Genomic DNA, 17312 nt, shown 5'->3' on the forward strand with positions numbered 1-17312 from the left:
CGGTGCTGGTCCTTATCCCGGTGCTGCCCCTTGTCCCGGTGCTGCCCCTTGTCCCGGTGCTGCCCCTTGTCCCGGTGCTGCCCCTTGTCCCGGTGCTGCCCCTTGTCCCGGTGCTGCCCCCTGTCCCGGTGCTGCCCCCTGTCCCGGTGCTGCCCCCTGTCCCGGTGCTGCCCCTTGTCCCGGTGCTGCCCCTTGTCCCGGTGCTGCCCCTTGTCCCGGTGCTGCCCCTTGTCCCGGTGCTGCCCCTTGTCCCGGTGCTGCCCCTTATCCCGGTGCTGCCCCTTCATTTAGGTGGGGTTAGTGGGAGGGTGGTCATTGGGAGGGGGATAAAGAAGCGGGGATTGATTATGGTGGGGTGGGGACCTCGTCCACCGCCAGAGCCGCCACCGTGGACAGACGCCCACCCAGACCCTCCCCTAGACTTTGTGCTGGTGCGCCCGGAGTTCGCACCTTAAGGGGGGGGTTCTGTCACGTTCCTGACCTGTTTTCCTTTGTTTTGTATTCATTTTAGTTGGTCAGGGCGTGAGTTGGGTGGGTTTGTCTATGTTTGTATTTCTATGTGGGGTTTTGTGTTCGGCCTGGTATGATTCTCAATTAGAGACAGGTGTGTATTGTTTGTCTCTAATTGAGAGTCATACAAAGGCAGCCAGGGTTTCACTGGTGTTTTGTGGGTGTTTGTTCCTGTGTCCACACATGGACGGTTGAAGGTTAGTCACGTTTGTTGTTTTGTAGTTTTGTAGTGTCTTGTTTGCTGTTTTCATTAAAAGATGGCTTATTTCCCTCAATCCGCATCTTGGTCCTATCCATGCTCCTCCTCGTTTGAGGAGGAGAACAACATTGACTGCCTTTACAGAAACAATGTTCTTCTGTGGGAATTTCAGTACTAAAGCATAAAGCTTTGGGGCGGCAGGGTAGCCTAGTGGTTAGAGCGTTGGACTGAAAGGTTGCAAGTTCAAATCCCCGACCTGACTAGGTACAAATCTGTCGTTCTGCCCCTGAACAGGCAGTTAACCCACTGTTCCTAGGCCATCATTGAAAATAAGAATTTGTTCTTAACTGACTTGCCTAGTTAAATAAAGGTAAAAAATAATGTTTCCTCATGGTTCAATTTAAAGTTATGTTCTTAAATTGTTCCAAGAACATTTAGAAACAACGTTCTTCTTGGGCATTTCAGTACTAAAGCATAACGTTTCCTACAGGTTTCCTCTTGGTTCTATTTAAAGTCATGTTCTCAAATTGTTCCAAGAACGTTAACCATAAAAAACAAACTTTTGTAAAGTTCAGATAACCTTCTAAGAATATAATTTAAAAATATATATATATATTCAGTTCTGAGAATGTTAAGAAAACTTTCCATAAAAAACACCGGAAAACTTTACTAACGTTCAGAGAATGTTCTAAGAATGCTATTTAAAAACGTGTTCAAGTGTATTCAGGTGTGGTCAAGTGTATTCAGGTGTGGCACCCACTAATTGGCCACACTTGATCTTAATGAGTGCTTGTTTCTTTTTAAATGGGGTCTGTTTGAACAGACTAAAATGAACAGCTTTGTATGCGTAACAAAACGTGGACTAATTCCATGGATAGAGAACAGAAGATTCTCTATCTAGAACAGATGTCACAATAAAAATACATGTGTTTGCATTATTAATGCCTAAAGAAATTAATTTCCATGTGTCCTATCTACCCCTGGAGTTCAAAATAAGCTATTAGTGTTATTAAAAGTCTTATTGAAACATTCAGTTAGGTTATTCAAAAACCTCCAAATAGCCTATAATTTTAATTCTCAGGGTGTTAATAAAACCTCCCAGGAAAACTTAAGGAGCTATAGTTCAACATTCTCAGAACATCCCTGCAACCTGAAAATAATTATTCCCAGAAAAGGCTAAATGTTCAATTCTGTTCTCAGAACGTTTAAAATTCTTTCAGTTTTACTGGTCAGGAAACGAATGGCTTTGTTCCCACAACCAATGTGAAACCAAAAACATACGTTCCCACAACTTCCATAGAATCAAATGTGCTAGCTGGGTGATCTCATTGAGCTTGGTTTTCAGTGGGTGTGGAACCGTTCTCCATCAGGGTTGGGGTCAATTCCATTTAAATTCCAGTCATTCCATTCCAGTTCTCTTCAATGGAACAATTGACATTTTAAATAGAGTTTGGTTCACTTTTTGAGGTGACAAAAATTGAAATTGACCCCAACACTGTTCTCCATATCCTTCCACTCTTTCTTCAGTGTAAATCCTACTCATGTAGTTGCAACCCAGAATAGAAATGCATTGCAATACCAGTAATCTAATCCCATCTCTGTATTTCCTCTCTGTTTATTCTATGCATGCAGTTTCAGGCCGGACTAAAACTGTACACGTTTTAGTCTACTATTTAGTGTGATTTCAGACCTTGCTGTCTCCCCTCTCTCAGACCCAACGTGGGCCAGTCTGAACCTGGGGGCTCTTATCTGCATTGAGTGTTCAGGGATCCACAGGAACCTGGGCACCCACCTGTCCCGTGTCCGCTCTCTAGACCTGGACGACCTGCCCAGAGAACTCACCCTGGTGCTGGGCGCCATTGGCAACCACCTGGCCAACAGCATCTGGGAGGGACGCACACTGGGCCGCCGGAAACCCACACCCGACGCCACCCGGTAGGAGGACTAGGGATACTGGAGGACATGGTATAGACACTGGGAAACAGAGGATAGGACAGGGAAAGGGGACACTTAATAACGTGTGAATAAGTGGCAAGTTTGCTGGACTGCAGTTGCAGTATTAGTTATTGTTGTTATTGTAGAAGAGTTGCATTGATAGAAGTGTTAGAGCTAATAGTAGTAGAAAGTAGAAATAGTAGTGTGTGTAGATTCTGACTACATACACATGCCTGTTCACACACTCTGTTCCCTTGATAACTGTGTGTGTGTGTGTCTGTAACTGTGTCTGACTGATCCCAGAGAGGAGCGGGAATCGTGGATCCGGGCCAAGTATGAGCAGAGGCTGTTTGTGGCTCCGCTGGTCCCGCCTTCCCCCTCCATGTCCCCCAGCCAGGGGTCAGAGGTCAACACGCTATCGGCAAGTCTGCTGGTGGCCGTGATGGAGAGGGACCTCCCCCGCCTGCTCCTCCTCCTGGCCCACAGCACCAAGGACGACATTAACGCCCCACTCCGCCCAGGGGGTCACCTCTCTCCTCAGCCCCCTGCTGCATTCCCCAGCTCTCCCATGGGGGGATCCCCCATGCCGCCCCACTCAGCGCTGCATGCTGCCTGCCAGCTCGCCGACGTGGTCATGACCCAGTTGCTGGTCTGGGTGAGAGAACATCCCTCCTTAAGTCTCTTCATCCTTTTCCATTTGTTGTCTTTCATCCACTCATGACACTACAGCCAAAGAATGGCAGAAATGTCAAATAAAATGTTATGTCACATGCTTTGTAAATAACAGATATAGACTAACAGTGAAACGCTTTCAAGCCCTTCCCAACAAAGCAGAGTGAAGAAATACAATAGAGGAATCATAGAAAGATAATTACACAGTGAGTAATGATAACTTAGCTATATACACAAGGTACCAGTACTGAGTCGATGTGTAGGGGTACGAGGTAGTTGAGGTATATATGTACATATAGGTAAGGATAAGGTGACTAGGCAACAGGATAGATAATAAACAGTAACAGCAGCATATGTGTTGAGTCAAGAGTTGGTGCAAAAAGGGTCAATGTAGTTAGTTAAATAATTAACCAATAGCTACCCGGACTAACTACAGTACTTAGCAGTCTTATTCCTTGGGGGTAGAAGCTGTTCAGGGTCCTGTTGGTTCCAGACTTGATGTATTGCTTGCTGTGCGGCAGCAGAGAGAACAGTCTATGACTTGGGTGTAGTAGTGTGACACTTTCCGAATGCACTGTATAGCTATTTTTTGTAACGTATTCAGACCCCTTCCCCTTTTCCACATTTTGTTACGTTATAGCCTTATTCTAAAATTGATACAATAATTTTTTCCCCTCAATCTACACACACTACCCCGTAATGACAATCTACACACACTACCCCATAATGACAATCTACACACACTACCCCGTAATGACAATCTACACACACTACCCCGTAATGACAATCTACACACACTACCCCGTAATGACAATCTACACACACTACCCCGTAATGACAATCTACACACACTACCCCGTAATGACAATCTACACACACTACCCCGTAATGACAATCTACACACACTACCCCGTAATGACAATCTACACACACTACCCCGTAATGACAATCTACACATACTACCCCGTAATGACAATCTACACACACTACCCCGTAATGACAATCTACACACACTACCCCGTAATGACAATCTACACACACTACCCCATAATGACAATTTACACACACTACCCCGTAATGACAATTTACACACACTACCCCGTAATGACAATCTACACACACTACCCCGTAATGACAATCTACACACACTACCCCGTAATGACAATTTACACACACTGCCCCATAACGTCAAGGAAAAACAGGTTGTTAGAAATGTTAGTAAATGTATTCAAAATCAAACAGAAATACCTTATTTACATAAGTATTCAGACCCTTTGCTATGAGACTTGGAATTGAGCTCAGGTGCATCCGGTTTCCATTTATCATCCTTGAGATGTTTCTACAACTTGATTGGAGTCCACCTAGGGTAAATTCAATTGATTGAACATAATGTGTATGTCAGAGCAAAACCAAGCCTTGAGTTCGAAGGAATTGTCCGTAGAGCTCTGAGACAGGATTGTGTCGAGGCACAGATCTTGGTAAGGGTACCAAATGTCTGCAGCATTGAAGGTCCCTAAGAACACAGTGGCCTCCATCATTCTTAAATGGAAAAAGTTTGGAACCGCCAAGACTCTTCCTCGAACTGGCCGCCTGGCCAAACTGAGCAATCAGGGGTGAAAGGGTCCTTGAGTGCCCTAGCTAGAGCCCGGACTTGAATCTGATCGAACATCTCGAGAGACCGGAAAATAGCTGTGCAGCGACACTCCCCATCCAACCTGACAGAGCTTGAGAGGATCTGCAGAGAAGAATAGGAGAAACTCCCAAAATACAGATGTGCCTAGCTTGTAGCGTCATACCAAATATTTAGAAATATTTGCAAACCTTTCTAAAAACCTGTTTTTGCTTTGTCATTGTGGTGTATTGTATGTAGATTGAGGATTTTTTTTAAACCAATTTTTGAACAGGGCTGTAACGTAACAAAATGTGGAAAAAGTCAAGGGGTCTAAATACTTTCCGAATGCACTGTACATGTCTTTTTTATCCACTAAAAATTTCAGCTGAATCTTATTGCCCGCTCTCATTCTCCCTCCTCCCCCCTCTCTCTCCCTGGTTGCAGTATGGCAGTGATGTGAGGTGTCGGGACGCCCAGGGGCAGACGGCCCTCACGTTGGCGCGTTACGCTGGAAGTCAGGAGTGTGCTGACATCCTCCTGCAGTATGGCTGCCCCAACGAGCCGGCCCCCTCGGTTGCCACAACGCCCAGCCTCTCAGTCGCCACGACACCCAGCCTTTCGCGCAAGAGCAGCGCCGCCAGCCTCAGCCGCAGCAGCAGCTCCAGAAGAGCAGTGTCTTAATATGACAGGGGTTAGAGCACACTGTGTGAAAGTGTAAGTGTGTATGTACGTGTAAAAGGGTGAGTACATGCAATATGTGTGTGTGTGTGTGTGTGAGAGAGAGGTTGTGTGGGATGTGCATGTGTGTTTGTGACCATATGCATGCCAGGGTAGCTCTAGTTGAAGGGGGAGGCTGTGTCATCACAGTGTCCTCTAAAAGGAACCCATAAAGTCACACCAGGACGTAGTCCCAGACTAGAAGGACTGAATGAACAAGCAGCCAACACCATCACCACCCTTAGTGGTGCACGGGTCAGCTATTTATTCACCCACACCGGCCCGCAATTGCTAAATAACCCATCCGCAATGTGATAAAGTGAAAATCTGAGGCCTGACCCTAACCCGCAAATATATAAAATGTTAAAAGCTGTAAAAACTACCCAACATGTTTCTGATAACATTTCAGTTCAGCTTGGATGCATATTTTATGTGGTTGAAATAGGCTACTATCAGCTTTTCTGATGCTGATAAAGATAGGAACTTTACAGACGGTCCCTAACCACACATTCATTCTCTCAAGATGCTGAAATAAATAAATAATATTTCTCCACTCCAGTCAAAATGTACATTTAGTGTATAATTTCACAAGTTAATATTATATTAGGCGGTTATAGACCTATATTAAGTGTGCATATTTCAGGATACTATTCCATTTAAAGGTCCAGTGCAGCATTTGTATCCGTATTTCAAATCATTTCTGGATAACAATTAAGTACTTTAGTGTGATTGTTTTCAATTAAAATGGTCAAAATGAAACAAAATTGACTTCTTAGCAAAGAGCAATTTTTCAATAAGAATTTAGCTAAGACTGTCTAGGAGTGGTTTGAGTGGGGGAGGTGAAAACAGAAAATGTGCTCTTATTGGCAGAGAGGTTTGGAACTCTCTTGTCTATTAACTAATTTACCACATGATGATGTCACCATGAAAGGCCAAAACTCCCTCCCACCAAAACAGGCTGAAACCTCAGGCTGTCTTTTCAAACAGCGCTTACACTAAAAGGGCAGTATCATAATTTTCTAAATTGTACAGTATTATTCCAACCTCATAGTGTGGAAATATATATACAACACAAATCATGTTTTTTGACTGTACTGGGCCTTTAACCCATCTGAACAGTAGCCTATAGTTCCCTTGATGTACCATTTTGAAGTCCTCCTCTTGTGACTGTCAAATTTGTATAACGCCTCACAATCACACATAATAGTTGGCACTGCTATCATCCTCTTTTACCACTTCACCAAATCTATCCCAAACATCAGGCTACTGTTCTGGCCCTTCTTCTATTTATTGTCAACTCTCCATTTTGCAGCTCGTCTCTTATTTAATTAAACTCAGACATTGTCCTTTTTGCCTCAGTGGATCGATGTTAACTTTTTCTGCTTAAGTTCGCAAAATCTTTTGACGATTGCTGTGTATTCAGAGAGTGTACAGTTAGGCCCTAAAGTTTAGGCTTAGGCTACACTCTAGCACCAGCTAAAAAAACAAAAAAACTAAATGTAGCCTATAGATATGAATTGCACAAGAATTATACATTTATGGATTTTTTAAATGCATTGTTTATTCAACCCGCCTGCCCGCCATTCAGCCACACAATATTTAATTGCCCTAAACTGCAGGGACTGCAGGTTTTGAGTCAACCCACACATCACTAACCACAGTAAAGCCAGGAGGCAGAACTCCCTCTAACTTGGCTCTGTGTGTGTGCATGCATGTTTGAAAGAGAGGGACTGGTCTAGTCAGTGGGGTACCTTGTCCCCACTATGGCGCTGATGATATATACTCTTCCAGGCTCACCTCACCACTGCTCTGTTGGACCTTTTTACCTGCCAAAAGGTGTGCTACTGCTTCACCAGTACCCCGTACCCTGAGCTGCACTAACACAGACTGACAGACAGGGATAATGTAATGCCAAGCTCTGGGGCCAAATTGATGGCCTGTCCTGTATACTGACTTGGGTTCATGCCCAATCACATCTCTCAAACCACAGGTACACAGGTACAGGTACCTCTCAAACCAGAGGTACAGAACTGCAATAATTGAATTACCAGTGTGAGACAATGGATGTGTCTTTCTCGCCCTTCTGTACCTCTGGATGCTTGAAGTCCCATGATAAGACTATAGTATGAAGACGGGAAGATGGTTTCCGCTCTCAACAGCGGAGAATGTCAGTTTAAAATTCATTATGAACATTTCTCCTGTGCTTTGATGGTTATGGTTGATGTGGAGCAGCTTAACTTAAAATGCAGCTAAATCTATAAAGATGCTTCAATATGATGATAAAAGGAGTATGAGGGGGCTCATTGAATCCTCGGAATAACATTGTACTTACTCATACAGAAACTTAACAGTGGAGTCAAGACCAACAGCAATGGACAGTGCTGGAACTATAATGACCACTTTTAAAGTATCACTGTACCACGGTCAGACAAAACGGTCAGTTAATGAACAATGCTCAGCTGAGATCAAATTCAAAAGAGATACTGTCCAACAGATATAGGATTTGTATTTTAAGAATTTAGGTCAAAATAATAATTGTATAGAAAGACATATGAAATTGACATCATTACTATACTTGTCATAGTTATCAATATTGAGAAGTACTTCATGATCAAGAATTTTAATGTGTGTTCTGAAGTTTGTATGGTAGGTTATTGTTTAATACACACAGGGGTTACTCTTAGCTGTTCAGAGATACAAAACTGTGACAGATTTGGGGATTTATTTTATTTGGCAGTCCGCTATCTAGCTCCCTGAAGTCACTTTGAGATCCAAGATGGAGACTTGTAATGTGTGTGAATAATGCGTGTTTCAGAAATGAGAGAGAGACCCACCCACACACTAGAGCAGTTGCTCTATGTCCTATTTTAGCTGAACAGTGTTACTGCCAGACACCATTGTATTGTGAAACAAATTAAATGCCTTCGAGTTTGATTGAATGTATTGCAAATATTGGGAATGTTTTGGTGCACTGCCACACCCACAAAAGAAAAAGGGGTTCAAAACCAAAACTCAAGACGTCATTCTCGATTATTATTCCAACTGTACAAAATTATTATTAGTAAGGGAAATGAATTGCCTTGTATTGAGAATGAAAAGTTTGCTAGTGGCCACATTAGACCATTATCATAACACCACAAGGACCATGTTGCTTTTATATTGGGACTTACTAAACTACTGCAGTATGATCATACCTCTTTTTTTATTTTTTATTACTGAAAATGAACATTTGTCTGTAAATTGTGTATGCTTCTCTTTTGTTTTGCAGTGTTTTTCTACTCCTGTATATGATTCATGGCTCATTCAAGTTAGCTGTCAATACAATTACTGTCAAACCTGTGGTTTTATTTATATATTTGGGAGTGTTTCATATTTCAATGTGCAACTTTTATCTGCTTAAAAAAAGTAAGGAAAGGGAAAACAGCATACAACAAAGCAACAATAAAAATGTTGTATTCTGGGTATTTTGTCGTTTGAATTAATTGACATGACATGAAGGGATATGTAAATCAAGTGAACCTGAAACACTAATTTCCAGTGTCGGCCATGGGGAGGCAGACATGTAGATTGTGAGGCAGGAGAGATCATTCAAGAGTTCTGTAGTGTCGGCTCAGGCCAAGCCACAGAAACCTGCTAATTAATCCTGGTTTGCGTCCCAAATGACCCATTTCCCAATGTAGTGCACTACTTTTGACAGGGCCTATAGAGTACCACGGTGTTTGTCATAATACCCATAAAACCTACCGGTCAAACAAGGGAAGGGTTCCAATTGTTTTTCCACCATTCATTTTTCCCATAGGAGATTTTAGAAACTTAAAATAAGGGCTGTGTTTTGTGTAGGCTTACCTTGGCGTGATGTTTTGATAACCGTGTAAATCTTTCCAGGACAAGGTGCCTTGTCAATATATCCAACTGTATTTACCCCCCCCCCCCCAAAAAATGTATATTAATGCTAATTAGCTGATAATGTGGCGATCAAAGAACTACAAATGCCATGATGATATGGACGAGACTGCCGAATCGAGACAAAGGTAAGAATCTCTGGATTAACAATCTGTTAGCTAAATGTAATGACAAATATTGGTTACATTTCTTTAAATTGCCAATTCTGTGATCTGTATTGTGCAAGTTTTAAATTGACACAATACCTGTTAGCAAAGGTGTCAGAGATGGCTTGTGGGAATTTGTAGTCTTGTATAATGTCTATTTTGATGCTAAACCTGACCTGTACCAAAACTATTGACAGTTAAGAGTCGTCATCTTTATTTTCTCGTGGTTGTGAGAAGAATGTGCATGACATTCATTTTGAGGTTAATAACTTGTTTGTTCATATGTGAAAACAAGAAGGCTGTGATTGAAAACCAACAAATTTCACAGAAAAGAAGACAATTGGTATTTTATATATCCACATCCTGAAGCTGGTTTATCACATATGTTCAGTAGCTTGTTCAACACAGTGTTATTGAATAGATTATAGCAGTAGGATAAGATATTACAACCAAACATGTAAAGGAAAAAAATGATGTATGAAAAAAGCATTGAGTGAAAGACTGTCAAAATAAGCTGTCAATTATTATTAATCTAACCAAACTTGACACATTTTGAATTAGTTACCACTTTCTTGATCTGTGCTTAAAACTATCTCTGCATTCCTCTACATCAGTGTTTATGGACATAGAACATGGAAGATTTTCCCTTGCTGGAAATGTCATGCCACTGGAGGGCCCTTCATTAAGGCAACGAGAAACCTAAAATAAAGAAAAACAGGAAGTGTGTGGCACAGGAAAAGGAAGCAACCGCTAGCTAGGGTGGAAGTTAGCCTAGCGGTTAGAGCGTTGGGACAGTAACAAAGGTTGCTTGTTTAAATACCAGAGCCGACAAGGTAAAAATCTATCGAGGTGCCCTTGAGCAAGGAACCTTTTGTTCCTTTTTTAAGGGGGTAGGTCAGCTTTAATATTGCAGATAGATTGTGGCTTCCATCAATGTAATTGTCTGCATCATTTCCAATACTCCATATTTTTGGGGAAATACATATAAAATAGATGCATTTAAACAAATATATATAGATAGTCCTTTATTATTTCCCCCTAACCCTACCTCCCCTAATTGGAATAAACGAATGGACAACAACATTTAGGCTTCTACTTCCAGCTTATACATACTGTACTATATACATTCTACAGACACAGTATATTTTACAATAGTTATCTTTTGTTTGTTTTATAGTCCCATCCTTCAGCTCCACTCTACCCCTCCCATAAGCAAGGAACGTAACCCTAATTTGCTCCAGGGGCGTCGTACTACTATGGCTGACCCTGTAAAACAACACAAATCACTGTGGTCCTTTGTAGCTCTGTTGGTAGAGTATGGCTCTTGTAATGCAAGGGTATTGGGTTTGATTCCTGGGACCACCCACATGTAAAATATGACTGAATAAAAGTGTCTGCTAAATGGCATATAATATTATTATTCTTATATTACTGCACATATCTGGTGTATGTGACAATAAAACATCAAGCATGGCAAAGGGACATTCCACCGCATGAGTTTTTGTTCCCCCTCTACAATGATCCCTCTCTTTAAGACTCCACATCCGATTGGCTGGTGCTGGCGTTACTCAACTCCTTTCTCTTCTTATTGGCCGCTGCCCTTCCATTACCCACACGGTTGCCGCGATTCTCGTGGCGAGCCAGGTCGGCGATGAGGTTTCCGCGGAAACTTCTGCTGAGGAAGTTGTAGAGAATGGGGTTGGCCACACAGTGGAACAGTGACAGAGCCTTGACCACGACATAGGAGAAGTAGATTTTCTCCACCGTCTGGCAACTCAGCACCCTTGGGTTCAGCTCTTCCACCACCAGCAACATTAAGACAATGTGTAAGGGCAGCCAGCACAGCACAAACACCAGGGAATACAGATGAACCAACCACAGCTCCTTCCCCTGCCCCGCCCACTCGGGTCTGGCCCGCACGGTCAGCAGGTTAAAGTTCACAATGATGGCTGCCGGGCCCAGGAACTGGAAGATAAGGTAGAGGAAGGTGTGGGCGGTGTTCCAGTCTATAAAGTTGTGCTCTGGGTAGCTGTAGCAGCCTGGCTCGTCCCACTACAGCAGTGTCACATGGGCGTTCTCCAGCAGGCCCAGAACCACGGACAGGACCCAGAGGAACCCACAGAGAAGGCCTCTGAGCCTGGCCTGCCTCCACCGTCATGTAGGCCAGGAAGAAGGAGCTGCTGTAGAAGTTGATGTCGTAGACGAGGTTGGTGAAGCGGCACAAGAGGTATCCCCACACCCACACTTACTCCATCATCGCCTCCAGCATAAAGAAGGGCACCATCACTGTCAGCAGTAGGTCCGACACGCCCATGTTGAGTATGCAGAAGAGCACGCCGTTGCGGCTGCTGCGCTGGTGCCAGTTGACCCACACCACCAGGGCGTTGAGCGTGAGGCCAGCCATGAAGAACAGCAGGTAGAGCAGGAAGAGCACCACGCGCCTCGAGGTGTTGTCCAGGTCCACAAGGCACTCATGGATGAACCAGGCAGAGTCTGTGTAGTTGTTGTCGTTTGAGGCGGAGGTGGGGTGCTCGTCCATGACCTGTAGGTGGACAACGGCAGTGTATCCAGATGAAAAAAACAGAAATACAGTGTCATAAGGATTTCTATGACAAACATCAGGGGTGACCACAACTACAGGATGTTACATTACCTATTGTGTGTGTTTTTTAGCCAAGTTCAAACCCCCACTGAGGACTTCATTACAAAAGCATGTTTGTGCTAGATTGCATTTCGGGACTCATCCCAAATTACATTCCCTTCCTGCTCCTGCTTATTATGAAGAAAAAATAAATCTGTTTAACTTTGTAAACTAAAGGTGTGTTTAGAATGATTTTTGTTGTATTAATGCTATTTAATCTATCCTCAGACTAATATTATTCTGTTTGTCCTGTGGGTACCTTTGTTACCTGTGGGTACCACTGTTCCACCCCTTGTGTATTGCGCTGTCATGGTGTACCCATTATCTATCCTGATTGCCTAGTCACTTTTACCCCGACCTACATGTACATATTACCTCAACTCCCTAGAACCCCTGCACATAGACTCGGTACCAGTACTCCTTGTATATAGCCTCATTCATGTTATATTGTTTTACTATTTTCTTAGCACATCTTACTTTTTAACTGCATTGTTGGGAAAGGGCTTGTAAGTAAGCATTTCACGGTAAAGTCTACACCTGTTGTATTTAACGTATGTGACAATTTTATTTCTAAACCGTGTTTTCCTATATCTCATCCCGGAACTTTGGGTATGAGGCAGTTACAGACTGGACTGAATGCATGTGTTCCCCAGGGCTAGGATCAGAGGCAGTGTATAAAATATTAAAGGATCACAAGAGGCCTTGACTGTTACACATATCAAACAATCCTATGAAGAACATTAGATCCAAAGTCAGACCAGAGACTTGACTGATACAATGCTGCAAATCTGTGGTACTTCTAATCTATAGATATTGCTGTGGATATCATAGCTAAACTTAAGTTTAACAGCTAAGTAACAATGGCTGGATAATTACCAGACCATATGGAAAGAGCCTATATGAGAAATAAGTCATAAAAAGCTCTCTCTTACTACTACTGACTGAAGGAGGAAAGCTAAGTGTAAGTCCCAAATGGCACCCTATTCACTACATAGTTCACTACTTTTGTCCATAGCCTGGGCTCTCGTCAAAAGTAGTGCAATATCTTTTATATTTTTCCTTTATTTAACTAGGCAAGTCAGTTAAGAACAAATTCTTATTTTCAATGACGGCCTAGGAACAGTGGATAAACTGCCTTGTTCAGGGGCAGAACAGATTTTTGTCAGCTCGGGGATTCGATCTTGCAACCTTTCTGTTACTAGTCCAACACTCTAACCACTAGGCTACCTGCCGCCAGGGAATAGGGTGCCCTTTAGGAAGCAGCCTGAGAGATGAAAGTAAGAGAGAACTTCACATCAGGAGTCTTACCTTGAGCAGTGATGAGAGGACAAGATCAGGAGTGAGAGAGCAGAGTGGTGCACCTGTAGGATCCACTGCAGCTGAGCGAGTTCAAAGTCCTGGCTGCACTGGCTATGTGTGTTCCTCAATGACCACTGTGCTGGTACAGACATGAGCCACACAGTTAAAGTCCTTCCCCACACCCACTTCCCCAGCCCTGAGTCAACATCACCCAGCTAGAGGAGGACAGGATATCCTCGCTGGAGCGGGAGGAGAGGGGATGGAAGGGGTTTGGGGGACATTCTGGCAAGAGGATGAGCAGACCAACATAGAGAGGGAGATAAAAACGTGACAGATGAAAGAAGCCTCCAAAAAGAAAAAAATACAAGAATTGCACATAACTGAGCCATCCTGAGTTCATTATTATGATGTAACTAAAGGGGCTAAAATGATATCATTATTAAGACTTGAGACTACCAGGAAAGTTGTGAGCAAGAGCCAAAATCTATCATAGAAGGGTGAGGGTCAGAGGTCACTGAAGGTCAATGTCACCTCAATCAGGGAGGTCAGGGAACCAAAACAGATCCAACACACGTTACAACAGTTGCAAGTTTAGGCATGGAACATATGGAGTCCACGGTTTATTTTTCACCCCAGGATTAACAGTCCCTATCTGACATTGAGTGAGCCCTGAATAATTTCTAATGATCATGTCAACTCATAATAAACCATCCATAAACAACAATTATACAGTGCGCTCCAAAAGCATTGGGACAGTGACACAGCAGACAGTCAGCTTTAATTTGAGGGTATGTTCATCCATATCGGGTGAACCATTTAGAAATTACAGCACTTTTTGTACATAGTTCCCCCCATTTTAGGGGACCAAAAGTATTGGGAAATTAATGGCACATAATGTAGTGTCATTTTTATTATAAATAAGAATAGAATGTTTCTAAACACCTCCATATTAAATGTGGATGCTACCATGATTACGGATAGTCCTGAATGAATCGTGAATAATAAGTGAGAAAGTTACAGATGCACAAATATCATCCTCCCCCCAATGCTAACCTCCCCTATTGTAATGGTGAGAGGTTAGCATGTCTTGGTGGTATGATATTTGTGCATCTAACTTTGCATCTAACTATTTGTGCATCTAACTCACTCATCATTAGTCACAATTCATTCAGGACTATACGTAATCATGGTAGCATCCACATTAATGTAGAAGTGTTTAGAAACATGATATTCTTATTTACAATAAAAGTGACTCCAAAATGACAATACTTTATTTACCATTCATTTCTATTGGGCACAAAATAATCTGAAACACAACCAAAACAAACATCCAACAAGTTTGTAAAATCACAAGCTTGATATAATCATTGCGTGCTAGGAATATGGGACCAAATACTAAACTTCTGACTACTTTAATACACATAAGTGAATTTGTCCCAATACTTTTAGTCCACTAAAATGAAGGGACTATGTACAAAAAGTGCTGTAATTTCTAAATGGTTCACCCGATATGGATGAAAATACCCTCAGATTAAAGCTGACAGTCTACTCTTCAACCTCATTGTCATTGTATCATTTCAAATCCAAAGTGCTGGAGTACAGAGCCAAAACAAAAAGTGTCACTGTCCCAATACCTTAGGAGCTCACTGTATATATAAGCATGAATCATTTGGCCCTTAAGCATTGTCATTAAATAAGTCCTCAGTTACATAAATAATTTACACTTAAACTCATCCATGCAACTACTACGAATGATTGTCAATCACAATCTACAAAGTTGTACTGTTCATCTGTCATCACTTAATACATGCCTGCTTGCTGCTACTCTGTGTTTGTCAATAAAGGCAAGTAGTAGGTCGCAGGGACATTGAGCAGCCAGGTCACGATCAGCTTATCAAGACACTGGCGAGTGGTGACGTGTGTGCTTCAGTGCCGTTTTAGTTTTTCTAATTTCTCACTATCTATTACCAGTGTGTGCATCTGTCTGGCCATGTTTCATAGGGAATTGTTACAAAACAGGTCATGGGGGGGGGGGGCACAAGATGCTCATGAATAGGTTTTGGAATGTTGACTTTGAGATATCTCTCAATTCTGACAAGTTGCTCTGATCGTCACAATTCTAATTTTGCCCCAAAGAGTGGCAGACTCGAGTGATATCAAACACATCAGCAAGTGGCCATTCCATAAAGGGCTTAGAGTTATTTTAACATAGGTGACGTATAGTCTTATGTAACCAAGTCTGAGGCACTGCGTAATGGGCAAGTCTGTCTCACTGTCTGGAGGATCTGACTGCTATGATTGAATAGAGCGCAATCAGCACACTTGCTTCTCTCGTGTCAGTTGGCACTGTGCCAGTGGGCATGATCCTAATCCATACCCAACTCTTCAGTAAGTCATGACACACTCACTTACAAAGCACAGCTTTGGACGAGACGGACTTTGTAGTCAATTCTTACACTGGAATTTATGTTTCCGACTCTTATCGATGCCACAAAATCAGAAGTTGGTTCTAAGGGGAAGTTGACCTTTAGCAGTGCTTTCAGAAGAGAACTGTGCTGAGAGGGCAGAATCAGGGGTTGAGGAGATACTTAGCGTTTTCAAAGACTGTCACCCTAACCAAGACTGCAACTGAGTTTTAGAAAATAATGGATGAAGCATCTTGAAATTCTACTGAGTCATTACTGGTGTCTGCGTCAGGAAAGACAGTGCTATGGAGGTTTTACATCCACAAACCAATTTATCCAGTACATAGTAGCTACAGTATGTCTCGCCCAACATCACAAGATACTCTAAGACTGCTCATCTTACTATTATTCCACAGCTACATTAGGCTATTTCAGATCCTGCCATACCCAGTTCAAATACTGCTGTCCTCTATTGTTGTCTTCTATAACCCCTGAAATAATGTTGCCACCTAAACATCTATAACAATTAAATTGTGTCAGTTTTACAGAGTACATTCTGTAGTTTCAAAACAGCATTTTATTTTCAGTTTAAACTGACAGCAACCGTAAAGAGTATACAGATTTTTTTTCAAGCACAAGTTTCTGCTGCAACTTCATTTTTTAAATTACAATAAAGCTTGCACAATGATAGACACCAGTTCTTGTTTCTTGTAAAATATGCTGAGTATATCATGTATATTTATAATTGTAATTCTCTGTTTAACTGATTGAACAAGCTTTATTTGTACTTATATTTGTATATTGGTTTTAATATAAGCCCTTTCGGGTTTCCAACCTCACCTGCAACCCATTTTGACCAGTTTATCTGTACGGTTTTGTCTTTCACTTGTTTTCTTTGGTGCGAATGAATTAAATTAAAACAGTGCTTGTTAGAAAGTAACAAAGTTAGTTCTCATCCCATATCTTTCTCAGGTCAAACAGACGCAGAGGATATTTATCTTGGATTTGTTTCAATCTCTTTCTTAGAAAAGAGGGCCGCACCTTTTCAAACCCCTGTGTACCTCTCGGCGTTCACTCAGCAATTCCCTTTGTTCCCCATACCTACTTATTTTGTTGATCTTCCCTAGTGCAACAGGAAAACGTGTCAGCAGATTTATGATATACAAGGTGAGGACAATAAAAGCTGTGACCTCTGACCCTAGGCCTGCTGTTCTGAGGAGAATGTTAAAGGAAATACCCCCCCTCTAAAGGATGTTACACTGAAGGACTAAAA

General features: G+C 42.3%; 1 protein-coding gene and 1 pseudogene across 2 annotated transcripts in view; one reads left to right on the forward strand and one right to left on the reverse strand.

The window, feature by feature from the left end:
* The window catches only part of LOC129846187 (arf-GAP with GTPase, ANK repeat and PH domain-containing protein 1-like), a 46379-nt gene extending 37272 nt beyond the window's left edge, over positions 1 to 9107 (forward strand). For both annotated transcript variants that reach the window (XM_055914171.1, XM_055914162.1), the window contains 3 exons: positions 2422 to 2644; positions 2948 to 3299; positions 5373 to 9107. In XM_055914171.1, coding sequence (XP_055770146.1) covers positions 2422 to 2644; positions 2948 to 3299; positions 5373 to 5609 — 812 coding nt within the window. In that variant the 3' untranslated portion in view covers positions 5610 to 9107. The remainder of the gene's footprint in view (positions 1 to 2421; positions 2645 to 2947; positions 3300 to 5372) is intronic.
* Positions 9108 to 9975: 868 nt separating this feature from the next.
* On the reverse strand, positions 9976 to 14438 carry LOC129846197 (G-protein coupled receptor 182-like; annotated as a pseudogene).
* Positions 14439 to 17312: the final 2874 nt, after the last annotated feature.

This window comes from Salvelinus fontinalis, chromosome 3, assembly GCF_029448725.1.
Source record: "Salvelinus fontinalis isolate EN_2023a chromosome 3, ASM2944872v1, whole genome shotgun sequence".
In the NCBI taxonomy this organism is placed as follows: domain Eukaryota; kingdom Metazoa; phylum Chordata; class Actinopteri; order Salmoniformes; family Salmonidae; genus Salvelinus; species Salvelinus fontinalis.